Source organism: Theobroma umbraticum, unplaced genomic scaffold (assembly GCF_002168275.2).
Source record: "Theobroma umbraticum cultivar Fairchild unplaced genomic scaffold, ASM216827v3 scaffold_146.0, whole genome shotgun sequence".
In the NCBI taxonomy this organism is placed as follows: domain Eukaryota; kingdom Viridiplantae; phylum Streptophyta; class Magnoliopsida; order Malvales; family Malvaceae; genus Theobroma; species Theobroma umbraticum.
This window is the reverse complement of record NW_018397265.1, coordinates 7,111,372-7,135,280: the sequence shown is the minus strand read 5'-3', so window position 1 is coordinate 7,135,280 and position 23,909 is coordinate 7,111,372. Positions and strand designations below refer to the sequence as shown.

At 32.6% G+C, this 23,909-nt stretch overlaps 3 protein-coding genes and 1 long non-coding RNA gene across 5 annotated transcripts; all 4 read left to right on the top strand.

Moving 5' to 3' along the window:
* Positions 1 to 6,964: 6,964 nt before the first annotated feature.
* On the top strand, positions 6,965 to 7,564 carry LOC110422753 (oleosin H2-like). Its single transcript, XM_021436765.2, has one exon. The coding sequence runs from the start codon at positions 7,032 to 7,034 to the stop codon at positions 7,401 to 7,403; it is 372 nt and encodes a 123-aa protein (XP_021292440.1). The 5' UTR covers positions 6,965 to 7,031; the 3' UTR covers positions 7,404 to 7,564.
* Positions 7,565 to 8,787: 1,223 nt separating this feature from the next.
* On the top strand, positions 8,788 to 12,162 carry LOC110422831 (lysM domain receptor-like kinase 3). Its single transcript, XM_089784617.1, has 10 exons — positions 8,788 to 9,433; positions 9,754 to 9,909; positions 10,119 to 10,252; positions 10,373 to 10,462; positions 10,577 to 10,682; positions 10,758 to 10,909; positions 10,986 to 11,083; positions 11,239 to 11,377; positions 11,621 to 11,719; positions 11,909 to 12,162. The coding sequence occupies exons 1-10, from the start codon at positions 8,788 to 8,790 to the stop codon at positions 12,071 to 12,073; spliced, it is 1,785 nt and encodes a 594-aa protein (XP_089640743.1). The 3' UTR covers positions 12,074 to 12,162.
* Positions 12,163 to 12,605: 443 nt separating this feature from the next.
* LOC110422568 (AP-1 complex subunit mu-2-like) lies at positions 12,606 to 16,611 on the top strand. 2 transcript variants are annotated; one of them, XM_021436535.2, is made up of 11 exons: positions 12,606 to 12,876; positions 13,055 to 13,204; positions 13,323 to 13,385; positions 13,486 to 13,662; positions 13,756 to 13,859; positions 14,405 to 14,512; positions 14,674 to 14,770; positions 14,910 to 15,007; positions 15,306 to 15,447; positions 15,607 to 15,694; positions 16,307 to 16,611. In XM_021436535.2, exons 1-10 carry the CDS (start codon positions 12,748 to 12,750, stop codon positions 15,661 to 15,663), a joined length of 1,125 nt encoding a protein of 374 aa, XP_021292210.1. In that variant the 5' UTR covers positions 12,606 to 12,747; the 3' UTR covers positions 15,664 to 15,694; positions 16,307 to 16,611. The 2 variants fall into 2 exon arrangements, with proteins under 2 accessions (XP_021292210.1, XP_021292209.1); XM_021436534.2 differs by having other exon boundaries at positions 15,572 to 15,694.
* Positions 16,612 to 19,621: 3,010 nt separating this feature from the next.
* LOC110422826 (uncharacterized) lies at positions 19,622 to 20,848 on the top strand. The gene is made up of 4 exons (XR_002445772.1): positions 19,622 to 19,795; positions 19,887 to 20,106; positions 20,193 to 20,536; positions 20,620 to 20,848. It is a non-coding gene; the product is annotated as an uncharacterized LOC110422826 (long non-coding RNA).
* Positions 20,849 to 23,909: the final 3,061 nt, after the last annotated feature.

Below are 23,909 nucleotides of genomic sequence, written 5' to 3'. Positions count from 1 at the left end.
GCCTCACCTTTTTCTTTGTTGGAATTTCTGGTGAAACCAAACACAGCTACTTGCTAATCTTTTTAGCCTTCGTTTCAGCATTACCATATCAACTTTACAAAGTGAACAGTGTTTACAATATTTAAGAGTTTGATGGTTGTACTGTTGGGTTTCAGAAAGTACTCAGATCAGAGGGGCAAGTGTGGCTTCTCTTCTTCATCTTCTCTTTCTTTCTTTCTTTCTTTCTTTCCTTTTAATCTTTATTATTTCTTTCTGAAGAATGAAAAAAGTCATTACCTTACTGAATTGAGACTCCATCAACCCTTCTCTCTCTCCCTCTGCAAAACGTGACAAAGAAGTAAAGAGCAGGTGAAAAATGGCAGTGGATTTTTATTCTTTTCCTTCAGAAAAAAAAATAAAAACAAAGAAAGAACAATTGAATCAAAGGACAAATAAGATAAACAGGGGAGTGCGGGTCCTATTTTTGCTATAGCCTCTGCCCCCCCATCCACACAAGAAACTCTTCACACAGATTCACACAGAGATGTTGTTTCTGGACAGCATGGGACTCATCATTTGTATCTTTTACGTTGGGTGTTTTTGATGTTCCAAGACACCCTCCAAAAAAGTTTGGATTTTCGGGATGTGGGTTTCTTGTTTTCTTCTTCCTGTTTCCATTATTAATTTGCTCTATTTTGGCCATGCCCATCACCATTTCAATATAAATTATATACATACAGTTATATCTCTCTATGTTATCCATTAAATAATGCAAACTAGTTCAGCTACTATTGTTGGGACCAATTTTTACATTTTCTTTTTGTTAAGTCATCAAAAATTTTAATTATGAATATACCCTAAGTGATATAACTGTTCAACCATAGGTAACTATTGTTGGGATCAAATTTTACATTTTCTTTTTGTTAAGTCATCAAAAATTTTAATTATAAATATACCCTAATCGATATAACGGTTCAACCATAGATAACAAAACACTGTACGCAATTTGAACATTTTTCTGGACTTAAATATTTGAGTTGGTCGTAAGTATACATGTATTGTTTGTTCAAAAGATGAATTCAAATCTCTTTTCTCTTAAATAAAAAGAAAATTTACAATTATCTTAATTTTAAATATTTGGATGTTTTGAAACTTTGAAGTTGAATTTTTGTAATCATTATTTTTTTGAGTGTTCATTACTCTTTAGAGATAGAGAGATCATTGAAGAAGGTACCAAACTAAAAAGAATAAGATAGAAATAATGAATACCATAATAAATTTCTGGAACAAATAAAAATTATGATATATCATCCTGGAGTACTAATTTACCCTGACACTCACCTCAGGTAGTGGGGAAAAAAAAAACTTTAACATTTCCCAAGTGAATAATTAATATTTGCCTCCTTCCAATTCTGGTACTACTTATTTTGTGCATAATTAATGTTGGACCAAAGTGATTACAAGTACAAAGTACAATCCAATGAAATAATTACTAAACATATACACAAAAATCAATGAATAAATTAAACTAAACAATATAAAGTTAGAGAAAATCTACCAAGAGGAAATTTGAACTGAACTCATCATCCATATGATTTATATTTTTAAACAAATAATGATGGGTACTTATTTTTTCATTCGGACACGAAAAGAGATGTGTCTTAGTATTTACTTGGATCGTAGTGTATGTATGTGTTTCGAATTCAAAAAATTAGATTAAAAAATAAGAATGATTTAGTGGTGTGATCTGCAATGGCAATCTCACATCAAAAAGGAAAAGAAAAAAAAAAAACAGGAATGTTTGCTGAAGATTATGTAGCATGGGAGAATTTGTTAATGGAAATATATCAAAAAAAAAAAGAAAAGAAAAGAAGTGAAAGCAACCATACAGAGGAACTTGATGACAGATTAGATAATTAAATTTAAAGAAAAAACAAAACATAAAAATGAAAAAAAGTACTGCTGCTAATCTTTCAGTTGTATGCAGAAGATTGCAGTGAAATTTGATGGGAAAAGATAAGAGAATTTGGGTCCAGTTAATTTGTGAAGGCGATGCATCAGAGGGGCTATGATCCTTTTCGAGCCACTGAAATTTGTTCCAGACTGGCTAGAATCTTTGGCCTCATCGTCTCTCTCAGAGACCTGGCCAATCAAACAAATACTTCTTCTTAAGTTTCTTTTAGCTTTATATCATCTTTCTCATCTCTCTTGTGTTTTCAGAGATCTTCCAGGGGTCAGCAGCTAATTTTTTGCAGCTGATCAACTTGGCAAAATGTGGGCCTGCATGTGTTTGCTACTTCAATCCTGCTTTTGGGGTTATTACCTTCTCATCCCTCATTTTGTCTGTTGTTCTAGCTCAGGTGATGAACATGGTGCGCAAAAACCAATGGAGAAATCAGAATTTCACTCTGTTAAAAGGGAAATTCCTAACCTGAATCTTGACTATTGCTCTTTGCTTCTTTTAGGATGTTGACTAGTGAAAAGAGAAGACAAGAAAGGAGATGAGAATTCATTGTTTTTGAGTACAAGGAAGCAAATGAATTCATCAGCTTTTAATGCCTGGCAATGAATTTCAAGTTTCCTATGATCAAATCCCCAAAAAAAACAAATATAAAAATTTCATAATGTTCAAGAAACTAATGTAAAAAAAAAAAAACCCACATACCCCATCATGATTTTGTGTTAAATAATGTTAATAATATATAAATGTTACATCAATTAATAATATTTCATTATAATACAATAAAAATTAAATTACATACACCCTTTCTTGATTAACTAAGTATATCCTTAATCAAGATTGCAAAAAACTTATTATAATTTTTAAAAAACAAGAAGTGCAAAACGAGAAAAAAATAGATATATTTGACAAGTTAATTAGCTGTTAAAGCTTCTTTCAATTTTATACATATAAACAAAGTTTATGGCAAAGAATAAGTACTACCAAGATTAGGCTTGATTATCATATTTTCCTTTTGTTTTTTTTTTAATTTCTTTTTGGGTGTATACGGTGAGAAAAAGAAGGATGAAATCTTTCCTGCCCCTATGTGGAAGCATGTAGAATGTGAATGGGAAGAAGGTGTAAAATTACTATTTTAGCAATACATCCTTCAAAAAGGTTTTCATATATAGAAATTTTTTGTGTGATTGGGTAAACAAAATTTATATCTTTTCTTATAAAAGAAAAAAGAAAGTTAACCACTCAAATTTTATTCCTATAATACCTAGTAAAATAAAAATTAATTAATAAATATATGCTAGTATCTAATTTCTCACCCATTTTTTTATTAATTAATAAAAAAAAGGAATCTTCCTTCTTTGTGCAAGGCATAATATATGGCCTAATCAAACCATTCCTTTGGCACTTTCTTTACCTAATTTTGCAACATATCATGAAGAAATAATTAAAGGGATTTCCTCTGTGGCTGTTTGTAATTATCAGTTGGGTGTGGACAGACTGAAATCTCCATTCTTTTTCGACTTCTTAATTCATTGCTTCCAAGAGAGCCAAATCTATTCAACATTGATCATCTGATTGGTCATGATAATGCAATTTACATACAAATTACAAAATGAAAACTTAAAAATAAATTTAAAAAAAAAAGAAGAGAAAAAGAAGAAGGAAAGAGGTAGGAAGATGTTGACGACCCCATTAAGAAATCCATGAGACAATGATTAATCATGTTACTCTCATCTTTTGTTACAACATGCACTAGATTTGATGCTGCAAATGCATCATGACCCAAATCCAATTGGCATGCTTTTTAAGCTTCTTTTGGGTTTATTAATCCAAAGATTCATGAACTTCATTGCTTCTAGATGCAAAGGGAAATTGATCGAAATTTAACAAAGATTCTGCTTAAAGAAATCCCAATTTTATTATTTTTAAAACATAAATTATAATAAATTCGGGTTTTAATTACAGTTTTTTAAACTACATATTTTTTTTATATAATAAAATCTTAAAAAATGCAACTGTGTAACATTATCAAAAGTACTGTTTTTGTTATAAACCCTGACTAACCCAATGGTAGGGCTTTGAGACATGCCACATGCAAAAGGGTTGTGAGAAAAGAAAAAGGTTTTATGTGGCTAATTTGGCTTTATGCATTTCTTTACTCCATTTTTTCTTCATATATTAAAAGCTTAAAGTGTTTCTTTTGTCAGATTACCAATGATGATGGTCATGATGGTTGCCATCAATGTTGTTAAATAAACTAAACACAGAGGAAGGATCATGGGGTTATAAAGAATTGTTCTTTTGTTTGATACATATTCTGTCTTTAGGCAAATGATTTGAAAAGGGGGGAAGAGATCGCAGCCTAAGTGCAGATCAGATACCATTTTTTTCCCTTATGTTCAAGATTGCATATATTTATTAAGAATTGCTAATGAAATCAGGATATGAAAGATTGCAAGAATATGTCTTGTTGCAGCCGAGTATTATTCTTGACCCCCCACCCTCTTTCTTTCTATGAATTCTTTGAAAGAGTGAAGGATAAGGAATACAAATTCCTCTAATCATATGAGCACAAAGTGTTTGCCCTTCCCTCTCGAATATCGGCAGGTTTTGACTTGGGGAAAGTGACCATCAAGGATAAAGTTGCACCACTACTATTTAAATAGCGGCATACTATTATATAAATTTAAACATTCCTTGGAATTTTTTAATTCGAGAACTGATTTCATTCTTCACACACCTTTGGACTTGAATTTAATTACATTGAATACAAATATAATAAATTCTATGTTGTTTGAATTTGAATGAGTGTCGTCTACAAATATACATCGATTTTTAAATAATATAAGATATACGTCTGCCCTGCAGGTTCAATTAATTCATACATTCTTTTCTGATTGTTAGAACAAAACCTAATGAAGTATATCAATAAATGTTAATACAGGGTTTCCATATTTTTTTTTTTATTATGGATTTAAGCAGGACCCATAAGTGGAATTGAGTTTGATCATGAGGTCAGATGGTCTGCAACCTTTTGTCTTCACAGTGCAACACAGGCAGTACTTTTGCAGTACATCTCTCTTTTTTATTCCATAGATATATAATTACTTTTTTTTTTTTTGAACTTTATATTAATCTGCAATTCATGACTTTTTTTTTTCTCTTCCCCCAAGTTTGCATGAGCAATTATATACCCAATTGAAAAATTTGTCGGGCAACATGAAGGTACAATTTGTCAGCTATTGCAAATCTAGCTTCATTGATGGTTCCAAACTGCAGACTTTTTTTCTTTCTTTTTATTTTTGATTTTTTTTTATAGTTGAATCTCACAGTCATAGCTATGTATTTTCCATCCAAATCCCATTGCTTTGTTGGTAACAGAAAGTCCCCAAGGGTCCAAGACTGTTTACCTTAGATTAGAGAGTTGGATACACACTAAGCCCAAATCCAACGCTTTGGGCTCTTTTGCAATCCCACAACTTGAAACGCCAACACTAGGCTAAGTTAATATTATTTAGAGATTACAATGAGTACTTTACAAACGGAATTCTTACATTATTGACTCGATTAAATAAGATTAAGATATTTTGTAATCGAATTTAGATAGATTTTCGATAATAAGACTATTAACCTCCATAGATTCGGGTAGTGTATACCTTACTCGTCATAAGTAGTGGATACATTCATGGGATCGAATTTATAATAAAATTACTAACTGTTTCGGATTCAGGTACTGACTATAGGGTACTCACTATTCGACTTTGACTATGAAAATTGATTTGAAATTTGAATTTAATTTTTATTAGTTAATTTTAATTTATTAATAATATACATAAAAATTTATATTTTTATTTTAGGTTCAATCTTTCATGAATACTAATAAATTTCAAAATTAGCAACTATCTTACCCGTTGTCATTCCTATCATTTTTTAAGGAACAAATTTATTATAAAATCTTTTATTTTTTGGTTAAGAATAAGTATGCTAACTACTAAGTTATTACAAAAGTCATGAACCTGTTCTTAATTCTTAAACTCTCAATTCAAAAGTCACTCTATGTACTAAGAAAAATAAACGGATATATACAAGCAAGGATGATGTTCATTTGGGTTCTTGTAAGTTCATATTTTGAACTTCAATTTTTTGTTAAAAAATATTACTATAGTTAAAAATCAAATTTAATATATTATCGTGAAATGCTATTTCATATCGAATGTAAACATAACTTTTAATCTCTATATAAAAATTTAAATTAATCACTGTTAATAATTTAAATTTAAATTTTGAAAAACTTAAACCTAAATTATCTAATTTTCAAAAATTTAAATTCAAGTTGTTTTTTATTTTCTTCTCAAACAATTACTTTCGTTAATATAAAAACTTATACAGCATGAACTGAAAAGAAAAAAAAAACACCTAATACATAAAATGCATCTGGAAACATAAAATAAACTGCATTTAACTTCTTCGCTTATAAAATTATTTGTTAAGTATTAATCTAATCATCAACATATACGAAATATAGTTGATGGATTTATGTTCATATCCGGTATAAATTTTTTTATAAATAATCTCGATATTTGAAAATCGAAAATCGAGGTTCAAGATTATGGTATTAATATCTCAAAATTTCTACAAAATTCATCCAAAGTGAAGTTGGCTCCAAATCAACGTAGCTGTTTTTGCTTCCTGTCATGATGTTGTTGTTTCCATTGAAGCATTATAGATTGATTATCGTTTGTAATTAAGCATAATCAGGAGCAAATGAATCAACTTACACTTTAGAGGGAGCAGGGGCACCGCTACCAAGCGGCCGAGAGCAACAGTTGCTGAAGAATCGCACTGCAATCAATGCGCCAAACCCATCATAAAACAACAAAGATACAGGAGAGACATGTTTTCATGCAGACAACTTTACGCCATCTATCCAACAGGTGTTCCACCGAATTCCACGCGTCATCTCCCTTTGTTTCTTTATATTCACAGCTCCAATGCTCTCACCCACTCAACCCTTTCACTCTCTGTCTAGTTCCCATAGTCTTTTCAGTGCACGCTTAGATAAAAAAGAGGAAAAAAAGCAACCTCAGTAGCCATGGCTGAGTATCAGCAGCAACAACCCCAGACTGATAACTACAACAATTACTTTCAGGGCAACCATCCTTCGACCTCGAAAGTTCTCGCAGTTGTCACCCTCCTTCCTGTCGCTGGCACCCTTCTGGGGCTTGCTGGTTTGAGCCTCGTTGGAACCCTCATAGGGCTTGCCTTCGCCACGCCGCTTTTCCTGCTGTTTAGCCCCGTTTTGGTCCCCGCTGCTCTCGTCATTACCGGTTCCGTAGCCTCGTTCTTGACATCTGGAGCCTTTGGGATCGCCGGGCTTTCATCGCTCTCGTGGATTGCCAACTATCTTCGTGGAACGCGGGGCTCTATGTCGCAGCGGCTAGACCAAGCAAAAAGGCGGGCGTAGGAAACGGGGGGATATATACGCCAGAGGGCGAAGGATGTGGGTCAGAAGAACCAGAATAGGAGCCAAGAAGGAGGAAGGACGACCCAGGAGAGTGCCACAGATTAGAAGAGTGGCACGACCCAAGAAGGCGTAAAGAAGTAGGGAGGCCCATTGGGTTTTGTTTCTTGAGTTCAGGTTTGATCATGTATCAGTTGGGTCATGCTTAAAGCTATATATAATGGGTAGAAAAAGCCAGGGAAAAAATAATTTAAGAACTGTGCCTTTCTTCATGTTTTGTTGATGTCCTGTAATCATCACTCTGTTTTTAAATAAACTCTTTTTTAGTCTTTCCTTTGCCATTTACTCTGTTTTCAATTACTCACTTGCAAGAATCAATATAAGGTTGGTGAAGGATCAGAGGGGTACACAAATTGCTTTGCCAAGTAAGCTCCAATTGCATGAAGACAAAGCAAATGAATGCAGGAGGAAAAACAAAGCAGAATTAATGAAAAGCCTCTCTATTTAATACTCATTATATGATATTTTGAGTGAAATTGACCTCTCATTTGGTAGTGCAATGTCCTCATCCTGATTAAGAAACACATAAATACCGAATATTCATTAATCCTGACATTCGGATGCTGCTAGCATTTGACCTTTACCCTTCCGCCAGATAGCAAGTGGCCTTGGTTGAAGTCAAAAATAGTGAAGCAATGGAAATAAAGTAAGAAAGTTTGACCAGGATCATAGGCTGGGTCCGATATTGCTGCCGTACGCAGAGAGACTGCAGCTCAAAAGTTAGTACTAGTTCAGCTTTAAACAAGGTAAAATGATAATGATTTAAATGATTCATTTAGTTACATAAATTACACTACGAAGTGGTGATTTAATAAGATCTCTCCAAATATTACTGTTCGAATAAAATTCATGGTACCATAACAGACAATCCTTATAGTTGTTTGTTTTTATGGTTCTTTTCATGATTCATTTCATGTTTCATATAGATAAGAAGTAATAGTTCTTATGTTTCATGTACGTAATAAGTAATAGTTAGTTCTTAATTGTTCTTTTACGAGTTTTTTTCATGATTCATGATATGTGATAAGTTTATTTTTTGTGATTCATAATATGTGATAAGTTTGTATTTATTACACGTATAAGAGATTATTGAAATAGTAATATCTGTGTTTATTAAATACGAAGGAGACTGTTATATACTGAGGAGACTATTGAAATAGTAATAAAAAGACATCTTCTGCCTGTTAAATAATCCTTAAAACTTCAGCACTGTGTGATGGACGTCTCTGGATAAAAAACAGACTAGCAAACAGAGATTGCGCCAAGGGCCAGAACTGCTAATACTAATCATCTTACCTCTCGTGATATTCCATTTTGCATCAAGGAAATGTCTCCCTCAAACCTCCATTACTTCCTCTCTGTCACGACCATCATCTTTGCTGGTTTTCTCTTTGATTTCTCCATCGAGTCAACTCTCATGTACCCTTTAGGTTGTTCTAGTAAAATTCCGTCGTGCAATTCCTATCTCTATCACATATCTAATGGGCTTTCAATAGAGGAAATGGCCAATTTCTATTCAGTGAATGCATCCCAAATCCAATCCATAACCCATGACGCCAAACTAGACTACCTCGTATCTGTTCCTTGCACTTGCAAGGATGTGAATGGCACCCTAGGATACTTCTATGATACCCTTTATACAGTGAAACCAGGAGACACATATGCAGGTGTCTCAGGTGAGTTTTACAGTGGGCAAGCTTGGATGATTGCAGCGGAGGAGCAGCTGTTTGTGGCTGGAGATATGATCACTATACACCTTGTATGTGGGTGTCTAGAAGTAGAAAATCAAGAGGCCGTGACATATACAGTGCAAGACCGTGATACCTTGTCACAGATTGCAGAACTTCTGTCAGCAAATCTTAGTGAAATTGAGAAACTAAATGGAAATTTGACTCAAAATCCAAATTTTATAGATATTGGATGGGTTTTGTTTGTACCAATCGGGAAGAGAAAAATTCAAGCACCCAAAGCAGGTAAAGCTGTCCATCATACTAAAAGCTGAATAGTTCTTAGTGGCATTGTCTTAAAATAACATTTAGCCATTTTTTATTCCTGTAAGCTGTATTTTTTTTGTTTTTTCTAATTTCCAAATCTGCTGCTTTAAGTTCTGCAAGAAAGACTCAGGTGATTGGAACTACATATTAAATCTACTAGCTTGGTTCGTCTGTTTACCATAATGGTAGAGTCAACAAATCATTCACACAAAAATTTCAACCTTGCCCTGACGGATATACGTAGGCAAATTCTCTTCTGAAGTGCAAGCAATCTGACATTGTTTTCTCATTCAAGCCAGGAAAAAGGCACAATTTACCAATTATCATTGGCACAAGTTTGGTTGTGACATTACTTTCAATGAGCATGCTGGTTCTATTCCTTATCAGAAGAAACAGAAACCATAGAAAAAACAGAGATCTAGAAGCTGTCAACAAAAGTCCTAGTGCTAAAAAGAGTTCTTCGCAAAACCAACTTCTTCAGGACAAATATATGGAAGGTGAGATACCTTTCAAACATGCCTGCAGAAAAATTCTTACGGCGAGTTCTAGGAATGCTTTAAATTTCCAATAAAGGTCTAGCTGATTGACAAAAACATTTAGGAAAAATTAAGAGACTTGAACAATCTGAGTCTGATAAAGCAAAGATTGCTTGGTGCAGGTGTAGCATCCATTGAGTCTGAAAGACATGTTACTTATAGTCTAGAGGAGATCAATGAGGCTACAAATAACTTTGATGAAAGCAGGAAAATTGGACAAGGTGGATATGGCACTGTATACATTGGTGTACTAAAAGAACAGGTATGATAAATCTAGGTATAACTTCCAAATTGAATTTTTATAATCATGTTTGTAATGTACTCAAGCTAAGCTTATATATATGATTCTAGCAGAAGTCTGAATATGAAATCTGAATCACAGGAAGTTGCAATTAAGAAAATGAAATTTAGCCAGTCAAAGGAATTTTTTGCAGAGCTCAAAGTGTTATGCAAGATACATCACATTAATGTGGTATAAATTCTCCCAACCAAGGATATTAAGATATATGCATGACATTTTGTTCACCCCCACCCCTTTCCTAAGAGAAAAAAGGGTAGTTTTGGTGAATAAATCTTTTTCCTTCAGCTGGAGCTGCTGGGATATGCAAGAGGGGACAATCATCTCTATCTGATATATGAGTATATGCAAAATGGATCACTTAATGATCACCTTCATGATCCAGTCCTGAAAGGTATTTGTTTATGTGAAGAATGCTGGTATGACAATAGGAATATTTAGAAAATTTTCTGACACCAGCACGTATCAGGTCACTCGCCACTTTCTTGGACTGCAAGAGCAAATGTAGCAGTTGATGCTGCAAGGGGGATTGAATACATTCATGATCATACAAAGGCACGCTACGTGCATCGCGATATAAAAACAAGCAACATTCTGCTTGATCAGAGACTCGGAGCAAAGGTACTCTCAGGGCCTTCAATTGTGTCATACATATTATTATCTGATATTATTGCAACTCTAAAAGGACTTCGTACAGGTTGCAGATTTTGGTCTCGCAAGGCTAGTAGAGAGGTCAAACAAAGAAGATGTTGTAGCAACATGCTTGGTTGGAACACCAGGTTACATAGCTCCTGAGTAAGTTTTATGTTCTTAAACAATGGAAAAAGTGCATCAGTAGAAATCTTTTTCGTGGGGACAGAACTCTCAGTGATTGACTGCATTTTAGTTTTCCATGGTATTTTGGTTTGTAACCTTAATTTAGTCTTACCATCTCATTGCTTTCCTCCAAGATGTGCACGCGAGCTACAAATGACATCCAAAACTGATGTTTTTGCATTTGGAGTTGTCCTGGCGGAGCTTGTAACAGGTCAGCGGGCACTGATTCGTGACAATCAGGAACCAAACGAGATGAAATCGTTAGTCTCAGTTGTAAGTAGCCAATTGATGATGATTTTGACGTATTGTTGCCAGATGAGCACTTGATAACGAATTCCTGTATTGAATCTCCTAACCGCCTGTAATATTACCAGGTTCTCATAATAGAAAGAACGCAAGTAACTGGAATTTTTCTCTAAAATATTGATGATAAGATCTCATGTTTCCATCAATCGGCTTGCTAACTTCTTCCTCTAATTATGTTATTTTTGATTCTATGGCCAACAAATCAATCAGATATACACAATATTCCAAGTTACAGACAAGCAGGGTGCTTTGGAAGCTAACATAGATGGTAACCTCAGAGGCAGCTGTCCCATGGAAGAAGTGTACAAGGTTAATACACCCTGCATGTTTATGATCTACTATCGATTATAGGAAGACAAAATATCCATCCTTTTAACCAAGAATAAACTCCATTTACACCCCGTGAATAGCTTCTGTTCTCAGCTCTGTTAATTAGTGCATACTGATATCCAAATATTTATGGTACTGATTTCTAGTTTTCCCATAAATTTGCTGCAGATGGCAGAATTATCCAGACAGTGCTTAAGCGAAGATCCAATGAATCGACCAGAAATGAGAGAAGTAGTCCAGAAACTTTCCCAAATCTTGACATCCTCCATAGAATGGGAAGCATCACTAAGGGGAAACAGCCGTGTCTTCAGCCGGATGCTTAAAGGAAGATGAATTGTTTCTTCCAGGAAATTGTTAGATATTCCATTTACACCTTGCTTGTACAGAAAGTTACTTCCTGTTAGGCTTTCTGATTCCGCCATCCGTGCCTTTCGTAGCATATACTTTTTGCTAACAAAACAGGCTTGAAAGTGAATCGGCAATTATAAATTATGCTTTTGTAGCGTGAGCGTTGGCACCGCGAAGTCTAATAAAGATAATCCAATAATTAATCCAATAAAGATACTTGAAAAATACAATAATTAGATAAATGCTCAAATCCATGAAGTAGGACAAAAAAATTAGACTCTTTAGTTTGTACTTTTGCTTCTGGAAGAACCCAAGAATATCAAGAATTCAAAATCACCCGACCGAAACCCGACCCGTCCTTTTACCGCCTCCAAACTGGATATACTACTCTAAAGCGACTAATGGGCTACCGTAAGCCCATATTCCGTGTTAGTGGGCTTCAACATGGGCCAACAACGTCCAACCCAAGCTGGAAAGGACAGGACATTTCTCTCCCACTGGAACGACATTCCACGCGGTCGACTTGAAAGCAACATTCATTTCCTTTGAACGGCGAAGGGATCCAATCCAGAATTCCTAGTATTTCACTTTCGTCTTTAATTAATCAACAAATTGATTCACATCTTCAGCCTCTCTCGGCTCACCTGATCCACCTGCGAATGGCTGGCGCCGCCTCGGCGCTCTTCCTTCTCGACATCAAAGGCCGCGTCTTGATTTGGCGCGATTACCGTGGCGACGTCTCCGCCGCCGAAGCCGAGCGTTTCTTCACCAAGCTCATCGAAAAGCAGGTACTAGTTTTAAAAAGAATATCTATCGTATTTAATTCTAAAATTCAATTTCGTAGCTCAGATCGATTGATGATGATCTGTAGCTCAATTCTTGTTTAAGTTTTGTCGTCAAATTCAAAAGATTTTGTGAGATTAAATGATTTTCTGTTTTTTTTTTTGTTTACTTGATCTTCGTCAGGGTGGTGATCCACAGTCTCAGGATCCCGTGGTCTATGACAATGGCGTAACCTATATGTTCATTCAACATAGCAATGTTTACTTGTTGACTGCTTCCAGGCAGAACTGTAATGCCGCCAGCCTTCTTCTATTTTTGCACCGTATTGTTGATGTATGAACTCGAAATTCTTTTAATCTTTAAAAATAGTGTTAATTTCGTGATAAAATGTTGTTCTGATGGTTGAATTTAGTTTAATTGTTTGTTGCATACTATATGTTTCTGTATGCAGGTTTTTAAGCACTATTTCGAAGAGCTAGAAGAAGAATCTTTGAGGGATAATTTTGTGGTGGTGGTAAGATGCTAGATAGGGATTTTTGTTGAGGAAAAGAATAATGGCTTTGACTAAATGCTTCCTGTCTGTGCTGAGATGTTCTTTTTCTTCTTTTGGGTAGTATGAGTTGCTCGATGAAATGATGGACTTTGGTTTCCCTCAGTACACAGAAGCTAAGATTCTTAGTGAATTTATCAAGACTGATGCTTATAGGATGGAAGTTACGCAGCGTCCTCCCATGGCGGTGACAAATGCGGTCTCTTGGCGGAGTGAAGGGATACGGTATAAGAAAAATGAAGTAGGTTGTCCTTTTTTGTATTTTTTTTTATTATTAATAGATATGCTAGCTAGTCTACTGTGTTTTACAAAGATAATTTCTGTGTTTAATTAGGTGTTCTTGGATGTGGTGGAAAGTGTCAATATACTTGTCAACAGCAATGGGCAAATAATACGATCAGATGTTGTTGGGGCATTGAAAATGAGAACATATTTGAGGTGTGTGACTTATCTTCTTCCATGTTACTCAGCTAAAGGTTTTATGGATATGCACACTGTGGTATGGTCAATTGAGTTTGGATTGCCCCTGCATGTCTTGTTGACTAAATGGCAAATCCAAATCTGTCGATTTAGTTTTTTGTGAGTCCTAACGAGCTATACTTTTTTCCACTGTAAATAATGCCCGCATCCAGTTTCTAGAAAGAGACTCTGCTTGCTTGGAAATTCTTTTTTCCCAGTGGACATTGAAGAAATAGTGGGACAAAAGAATTGATTTTAAAAGAAATTTGAGTTCTTTAATACCTTAATATAAGTCTGTGAAGGTTAGGGCATAGAGCAAAACTAAAGGGGGAAACTCTTTTTTTTTTATTATTATTTTTATTTTAACAGTTTCTAAAGAAATATTTCTCTCCACTTATCTTATGTCTGAAGCTGAACTTCCTAGAATGTGGTGTTCCCTTATATTTTAAGAAGCTATTGTATCTGTTTTTAAAATACTTCACCTCTTAGCAGAAAGGTCCAACTAATCATACTTTTTGTTGCAGTGGTATGCCTGAATGTAAGCTGGGCCTAAATGATAGAGTGCTATTGGAGGCTCAAGGTCGGGCAACAAAAGGGAAAGCCATTGATCTGGATGATATCAAATTTCATCAGTATGTGCTCTTTGTGTTGCTAGTTTCTTTTTCTTATTTTTTTGAAAGGGGGCTATGGGGGTGGGCTTGGGTAGGTGGGTTTACTTGAGTTTTCTGCTTCTTTTAAATGGAAATATGCTTATTTTGTGGCTTAGAAGGATGATTCCATATATTTATGATAGGTGTGTACGTTTGGCTCGTTTTGAGAATGATCGGACAATATCTTTTATACCCCCTGATGGACCTTTTGATCTGATGACGTACAGGTTAAGTACTCAGGTGCATCTCATGTCTCATTCACTGTGCTTGTTTATCCCCTTTGATGGTTCACATTAGTTGAACTGCAATTTTGATATCCATTTTGTTGCACTTTTTCTCAAGTTTAAAACACCTAAGATCAACTTTTATGAGGTTTCAGGTGAAACCTCTCATTTGGGTGGAAGCTCAAGTTGAAAAACATTCTAGAAGTCGGTTTGAGATCATGGTAAAAGCTCGCAGTCAATTCAAGGAGCGCAGGTAATTCACTTGTGTTGGAATCTGGATAACAATGATTACTCCCATTTCTATCCTTCTAGATTTTATGAAAATTCCTTTAAAATGAGGTGACATCCTCATCTTTTACTTGTGCCAGTACATTATAATAAGTGGTTTTAGATGTTGTAGAAAACAATTTGAAAGTGCGTTATGTTTTTAGTGGACATGGAGTGATTCCTTAGATTAGGTGTTGTAGAAACCAAGGCTACTTGATTTGTTTAGAAACCAAGACCATTGTCAAATATACTGAATTTAATTGTTGGTCACTCTCTTTGTTTAGTACGGCAACAAACGTTGAAATTGAGTTGCCTGTGCCAGCTGATGCTACAAATCTTAATATTCGGACGTCAATGGGATCTGCCAGATATGCCCCTGAGAATGATGCTTTGGTGTGGAAAATCAAATCTTTTCCTGGTAACAAGGTAAGACTTGGCCCAAATTTGCATGTGTAGTTAATTCCAGGGTGCAAGATTTTGTATCTTAATTATATGCTTCTGAAGTGGCTCCAACTACATTTTGGACCATGTTGTTGAATGAACTATGTAGGAGTATATGCTGAGGGCAGAATTTTGTCTTCCTAGTATAACTGCCGAAGAAGCTGCTCCAGAGAGAAAGGCACCTGTCCGCGTAAAGTTTGAGATACCATATTTTACAGTCTCAGGGATTCAGGTATAGTTTGATGTCACTGTGCCCTCTAGGATTCTGTAGTGTTTTTTATTAACCTTGTTGCTCTGATACTAGCTGTGAAGCTAAAATAGGGGTAATATTCTGATTGATCTATGTGCACATTGATTTGCCTGCCTCTGCATGGGTTTCATTTCTCTTTTAGTTAAGGATCAAATTTCTTAGTTAAAATCAAAGGAAGGACAAATTAATGCATACCAACAAAAGTTGAAGGGAGCTACTTGGGTTCCTCATCTTTTTTGAGCCAGCACTACTCGGAATAAATATAACAATGAGAAACGGCAAAGGATAACAGTCAGGGCTGTTGCTCCAATTCACTTTGCTAAGGAATCCGGATTTTTGCTTGGAGGGATGAAGAAGATGAAAAGTCTCAGTAGTTTATTCTGTTATAAAGAATTATTATGGCAACATACTCCATGGATTAAGATTTCGACTTTTGTTTGCAAATGACGGATTGAGGGGTTATAACTAATTTAGATTGTGATTTTATTCTTTAAAAAAGGGATCAAATTTCTTACTAAGAAAAGTTTTCCTGATACTTAAAAGGAAAATGAGAAGCATATCTAATCATGTGGCCTCTTACATTGTTTCTTTCAGGTTCGCTACCTGAAAATCATTGAAAAAAGCGGATACCAGGCTCTTCCATGGGTGAGATACATTACAATGGCAGGTGAATATGAATTACGACTGATGTAAAGATCCATGAAATGTATTATTTCTTTTCCTAGTTACGTAAATAGAGCATATGGCTAGCCAAGGTTGTTCCTTTGGGAAGTTTCTTCCCATAATTTTGATATCTTCAGAAAAGGTGTCCGCTCTTCTGTGTTTTCCCAAGAATTTTGCTATAATTATCGATTGGATGTGGTCATTTATATGTAAGGGCACAAAAATAGTCTGCTTGAGTTTGTTTCATTGATGTTTCTTTTGGTGGGGGGGTGGGTGGTGAATTAATAACCATTGCTTGTTCTTTTAATCAATTGGGAGGAAGAGATTCGAACTTTACTCTTTAAGTAGAGAATTATGCATTAACCAATAAATCAAATAATCGGATGTTTCACATTTTTGTTTGTTTGATCAAATCTTTTTACATTAGATCATAAATAACTAAAAGATCAGAGTCTTATATTTTGTTTTCTCTCTTGCACATTCTTTGTTCAAATATAACTAGTAATAAGAAAAATTGTAAAATTGATTTATAGAGGTTTGATCATTTTGTTCTGTGTTTGCGAGTTAAATTCACTAATGATAAAAATCAATACAAATTGCCTTTTTAAAGTTAAGATGTAGCTTTTTTAACTTTTTAAAGTTTAAGTTACAACATCTATACTTTTTCAAGGTTACATCATTAACCTATTAGGGTAGATCTTTTATCTCTTTTACAAGGTTGAAAGCAAGAATACCTCTAGAAGGTGGATATTGCTTGGCAGATAAGTTTGGAAGAGATGATAGTAATAAGAAGAATACAAAAGATAAAAAATGGAAGTTCTAATAGAAATGATAGCTCTAGAAGAGTTGAATGCTTAGCGGGAGGATGTGTAAGCTTGCTCCTAGCCTGGTTTCTCTTTCTTTCTCTTCTTTTTCTTCCTAAATCTTTTCTTCTCTCTTGTACTTAGTAAATGTGTTGAGGAAGTATGTTGGAGCCATTGGAGTTCATTTAAGACCGAATATAGCCGTTGCTTGGTTGCATAATGTGCCTTACGGCTATATGGGATCGATCCTGAACTACAAAATTCAAAATTTTGTGAGTGAGGGATCGATACCTTCAAAGGGGTGGCTAGGTATCCAATAGCTTTTATGTGAACTGAATCGATCCCTAGAACCCTAAAGATCAATCCTTGTAGCTTTGTTCATGAAAAACACTTCGACGCTTTAAAGACGAATACATGGGAGTTTTTAACAAGAAGGATTTAAGCTCAAAACTCATTCAAGCAATTTTGATTATGGTTTTTGTCGTTTCAAAATTATAATCACTTTAAAACTAACATAAGCATCACATGAGTTGTGTTTTCTCAAACAAAAGCAAAAATCTTGTTAAATTGTTTCATAAGGAGCCAACATATTTAAATTCAACATTCAATATTAAGATATTTCAATAACATTTAAACTTCAAATGATGATGTTTTGTCCAACTTGGAAAAAATTTAATTATTGTAATTTAATTGATTAACGCTTTGTAAATCACGTGAAGATGTTTACTCATGTAAAATTGTTTTATTAAAAGATGAAACATCTAAATAGATATAAAATTCATTACACCTATTAATTTTGCTAACTCATAAACATCATATCATACACCTTTTTTGTAAAAAAAAAAAAATTCTTGTGGAAATTGTTGCTTTAAGAGTGACAATATTTAAATTTGACATTAAGTGTTAAGCTACTTAATTCAATAACATTTAAACTTTGTGTGATAATATTTTCTAATTTTAAAAAAGAATATAAAGCCATATTCAATTGATTAATGCTTTGTAAATTATATAAAAATCAAGTCATGTGAAACCGCTTTATTAAAACTAAAACTTCTAAATAGATATAAAACATTATTACTTCTATTACTTAGTCAACTCGCACGCATCATGTGATATTAAATGTTAAGATAGTTCAAAAACACTTAAACTTCATTTGATGATGTATTGTCTAATTTTGAAAAAGAATTTAATGATTATAATTTCATATTGAGTAAATATCTTGACGTAATTTACACAGTGTTAATCAATTGAATTATAATTTCGTTAAAAGATGAAATGTATAAATAATATAAAAAATTATTGCATCTATTAATTATGCCAACTCACAAATATCACATGATACACGTTTTCCCAAAAAAAATCTTTCCAAGGAAATTATTTCACTAAGAGTCAAAATATTTAAATTTGACATTTAATGTTAAGATACTTGTTCTGGTAACACTTCCAATTTTGAAAAAGAATTAAATGATTATATTTCAATTGGTTAATGCTTGATAAATCACGAAGTTATTTACTTAACATAAAACTATTTTGTTAAAAAATGAAATGTTTAAATAAATATAAAATATTATTACACTTTTAATTTTACCAACTCATATGTATTTTCTCAACAGGAAAAAAAAATATCTTCTTGAGGAAATTCTTTCACTAATAGTCAAAATATTTAAATTTGACATTAAATCTTAGGAAACTTGTTCCTGTAACACTGTCAATTTTGAAAAAGAATTTAATGAATTTTTTTGAAAAGAAAAGAATTTAATGATTATAATTCTATTGGTTAACACTTTGTAAATCATGTGAAAATATTTACTAAACATGAAACAGTTTCGTTAAAAGGTAAACGGTTTAAATAAATATAAAATTACATCTATTGATTTTATTAACTCATATGCATTTTCTCGTCAAGAAAAAATGTGTCTTCCTAAAGAAATTGTTTCACCAAAAGCTAAAATATTTAAATTTGACATTAAATGTTAGGATACTTATTTTGGTAACGTTGTCAATTTTTTTTTAAAAAAATTAATAATTATAATTAAATTAATTAATGTTTTGTAAATCACGTGAAGATATTTATTCAAATGAAACCGTTTTGTTAATAAGTGAAATGTCTAAATAAAAATAAAATATTATTGCATCTATTAATTTTGCCAACTCATACACGTTTTCTCAACAGAAAAAAAATACCTTTACGAGGAAATTGTTTCACTAAAAGTTAAAATATTTAAATGTGATATTAAATGTTAGAATACTTTTTCGGTAACACTGTCAATTTTTTTAAAAAAATTAATAATTATAATTTAATTGGTTAACCCTTGTTTGATCATGTGAAGATATCTACTTTTTTATATATTTTAAAATGTTTAAACCTCGATAACATCGCCGAAACTTCTCTATAAATTTAACACTCTCCCTCCTATCAATTCACAAGTTACTTACTCTTTGCTCGAAGTCTTTCATTGATCATGGAAGACGATCCGGAGCCTGACATAGCATTACATTTCTTTCAAAATGTTCAATGTTGCTTAAAAATGGATGGTACAGGGAAAACGAAGGCCGAACAAGAGCTCCAATCTTGCTACAGCATCACTGGGGCTGTTCTTAGTTCTAGCCATTGAAGGTGGTTTTCTAACTCATTTAATTTTCTATATATGTTTTTAACACATATATTCTGCTTCCAATCTGAATTTTTTTCCCATATTTTTTTGCAGTTAATTGAGCCAATGTCGAAAAAGACATTGGAACCGAAAGACTCCATATTATATGCTTCTTTAAATGGCAAAGAGCAATAGAACGAGGCTGTGTTGCTCAGAGGATTGGAGCAATTCAGGTTGTGGGGTGTAGACAAGTCTGTATGTTGGCAGCTCCAGTTGGTACAACACGGTTTGTAGACAAGTCCATCAAGATTGTTTGGATGGGTCCAAGCTCAATGTAAGTACCAATTTCTTCTTGAATTTTCTGCTTTACATTTTGGCTTGGACCAATTGCATAAGTTAATTTCTTGGTGATTGTTGCAGTGCTTCATCAAAAGAGCAATAGGAAAAGCTATTCAGCTACGACTGGGCAACAACAAACCATGCATGATCTGGCCAAAGGATTTCAGCATGGATTTCTTTAGCCTGAGCTAATCTTGGAAGGCGAGTTATCAGGTCTTTTAAGGAAATGGGTTGACAACGCTTCCAGCGAGAATTGATAATGGTTGAGCTTGGAGATTCATCCTGCAACTTCGATGGATTTGTCAGGGACTGCGTAGTTGACTGAAGTGAGAGATACTGATACATGATCGCGTAGCCTCTTGGCCTCTTGATCCTTTGCTACTTCATCATATTAGAAGCGTTAGCCATAGAATCTTGTAAAATAGGTAAGACATTCAGATTTATCAATTCCATCTCAAGAATCAATGAAGTAAAATCCAATTAACCCATTTTTCTTACCTTCTTGCAGGCTTCCCAGTGAGTGGATGATTGGGTCATGCTCTTACATGATTCTCAAAGCTTGATTGAAATTTCCGCCATGATTCAACATGCCTATCCAGCCATTCTCAAAAGGCTGGAAGCTTATCTACCCTAAGATTTCTAGGGATTATTTCTTCTTAGCTTTTTACAACCATGCAACCAAGTTAAAAGGTTGGTCTCACTCTATAGTGTACATACATATTGAAATACAATTCCAATCAATTGAAAAGGAAGGCATCAGAAAATTAGAATGCACAAGTCTTCTTCATCAGAGGTGGGAAGAAAAAATGTCGGACAATATTACATTGCCAATGAAATTTTTCCTAAAAAAATTTCTTCATCAAAATAAAAGTACAGTGATTTCATTAAATGCAATAAAAAAAAATTTATTTGAATATTTGTGAGTAATTTAAAGTTTTTTTAAATATAATGCCTATTAAATACTATTACACATTAATTTTATCAACTCACAACTATCACACGATATGCATTCTCTCTCAAAAAAAAAAAAAACTTTTCTTTAAAAAATTATTTCTCAAATTCAAAATATTTAAATTTGACATTTAATGTTAAGATACTTGTTCTCGTAACATTTTCAATTTTGAAAAAGAATTTAATGGTTATAATTGAATTAGTTAGCCCTTTATAAATTACGTGAAGACATTTACGTAATATGAAATCATTTTACTAATATATGAAATATCTAAAAAGATATAAAATATTATTATCCTCATTAAGTTTGCCAACTAACAAGCATCTCAGGATACGCATTTTTTGAAAAGAAATAACATCTTTTCGAAGAAATTGTTTCACAAAGAGCCAAAATATTTAAATTTGACATTAAATGTTAAGATTCTTAATTCAATAAAATTTATACTTCATTCGATAATAGTTTTCTAATTTTGAAAAAGAATTTGCAGATTATAATTTAATTGGTTCATGCTTTGTAAATTATGTGAAAACGTTTACTCACCCGAAACTGTTTTATTTAAAAATAGAACATCTAAATGGGTATGAAATATTATTACATATATTACTTTGCCAACACACAAGCATCACATAATATGTGTTTCCTAAAATAATATTATCCTATGAAAATTCTTTCATTTAGAGTCAATATTTAAATTTGACATTAAATCTTAGAATACTTCAATAACAGTTAAAACTTCAAATGACAATGATTTGTCTATTTTGATAAAGAATTTAATGATATAATTCAATTAGTTAACGATTTGTAAATTACGTAAAGATATTTATTCAATATGAAAATATTTTATTAAAAGATGAAATGTCTAAATAGATATAAAATATTATTACACTTATTAATTTTATCAACTCAAAAGCATTAGATGATATGTGTTTTCTCAAAAAAATAGAAAACCATTTTGAGGAAAATGTTTCATTAAGAGTCATAATATTTAAATTTGACATTTAATGTTAGGCTACTTGCTCCAGCAACACTTCCAATTTCGAAAAAAAATTTAATGATTATAATTCAATATGTTAACTCTTTGTAAACAATGTGAAGATATTTAATTAACATTAAATCATTTCGTTAAAGGATGAAATGCTTAAATAGATATAAAATATTATTACACCTATTAATTTTAACTACTAATACGCATTTTCTCAACTAAAAAAAAAATTTCTTGAGGAAATTATTTTATTAAGAGCTAAAATATTTAAATGTGACATTAAATGTTACGATGCTTGTTTCAGTAACACTGCAAATTTGAAAAAGAATTTAATCATTAGAATGCAATTGGCTAACATTTTATACATCATGTGAAGATATTTACTCAACATGAAACTATTTCGTTAAAAGATTAAATGTCTAAATAGATATAAAATACTATTGCATCTATTAATTTTGCCCATTCATACGCATTTTCCCAATAAAAAAAAACATCTTCCTGAGAAAATTGTTTCATTAAGAATTAAAATATTTAAATGCGTCATTGAATATTAAGATACATGTTTCGATAACATTGCCAATTTCAAAAAAAAAATTAATACTTATAATTCAATTGGTTAATGCTTTGTAAATCACGTGAAGATATTTACTTAATATGAAATCGTTTTGTTAAAAGATGAAACATATAAATAGATATAAAATATTATTATACCTATTAATTTTGCCAACTCATACGTGCTTGCTCAACAGAAAAAATATATATTTTTGAGGAAATTATTTTACTAAGAATTAAAATATTTAAATGTTACATTAAATATTAAGATACCTGTTCCGATAACATTACCAATTTCGAAAAAGAATTTAATGATTATAATTCAATTGGTTAATACTTTGTAAACCACGTGAAAATATTTACTCAACATGAACCGTTTCATTAAAAGATGAAACGTCTGCATAGATATAAAATATTATTACACTTATTAATTTTGCCAACTCATACATGTTTTCTTAATAGAAAAAAACATCTTATTGAGGAAATTGTTTTATTAAAAATTAAAATATTTAAATGTGACATTAAATATTAAGATACTTGTTTCGGTAACATTGTCAATTTTGAAAAAGAATTTAATAATTATAATTCAATTGGCTAATGCTTTGTAAACACGTGAAGATATTTACTCAACATGAAACTGTTTCGTTAAAAGATAAAACTTTTAAATAGATATGAAATATTATTACACCTATTAATTTTGCCAACAGATATGCGTTTTCTCAACAACAAAAAACATCTTCCAAAAGAAATTGCTTCACTAAGAATTAAAATATTTAAATGTGATATTAAATATTAAGATACTTATTCCGGTAACATTGCCAATTTCGAAAAAGAATTTAATGATTATAATTCAATTGGTTAATGTTTTGTAAATCACGTGAAGATATTTACTCAACATGAAACCGTTTCGTTAAAAAGATAAAACGTGTAAATAGATATAAAACATTATTACACTTATTAATTTTGCCAACTCATACGCGTTTTCTCAACAGAAAAAAACATCTTTCTGAGGAAATTGTTTCACTAAGAATTAAAATGTTTAAATGTGACATTAAATATTAAGATACCTGTTCCGGTAACATTGCCAATTTTGAAAAAAAAAAATTGATGATGATAATTCAATTGGTTAACCCCTTATGTAATCATGTGAAGATGTATATTCTTTTTTATATTTTTAAATATTTAAAACCTCAATAACATCATCCAAATTTTTCTATAAATTCAACCCCACCCCTCCTATCAATTCACAAGCTTGTCTTTGCTTGAAGTCTTTCATTGATCATGGAAGACGATCCGGAGCCTGACATAGCAT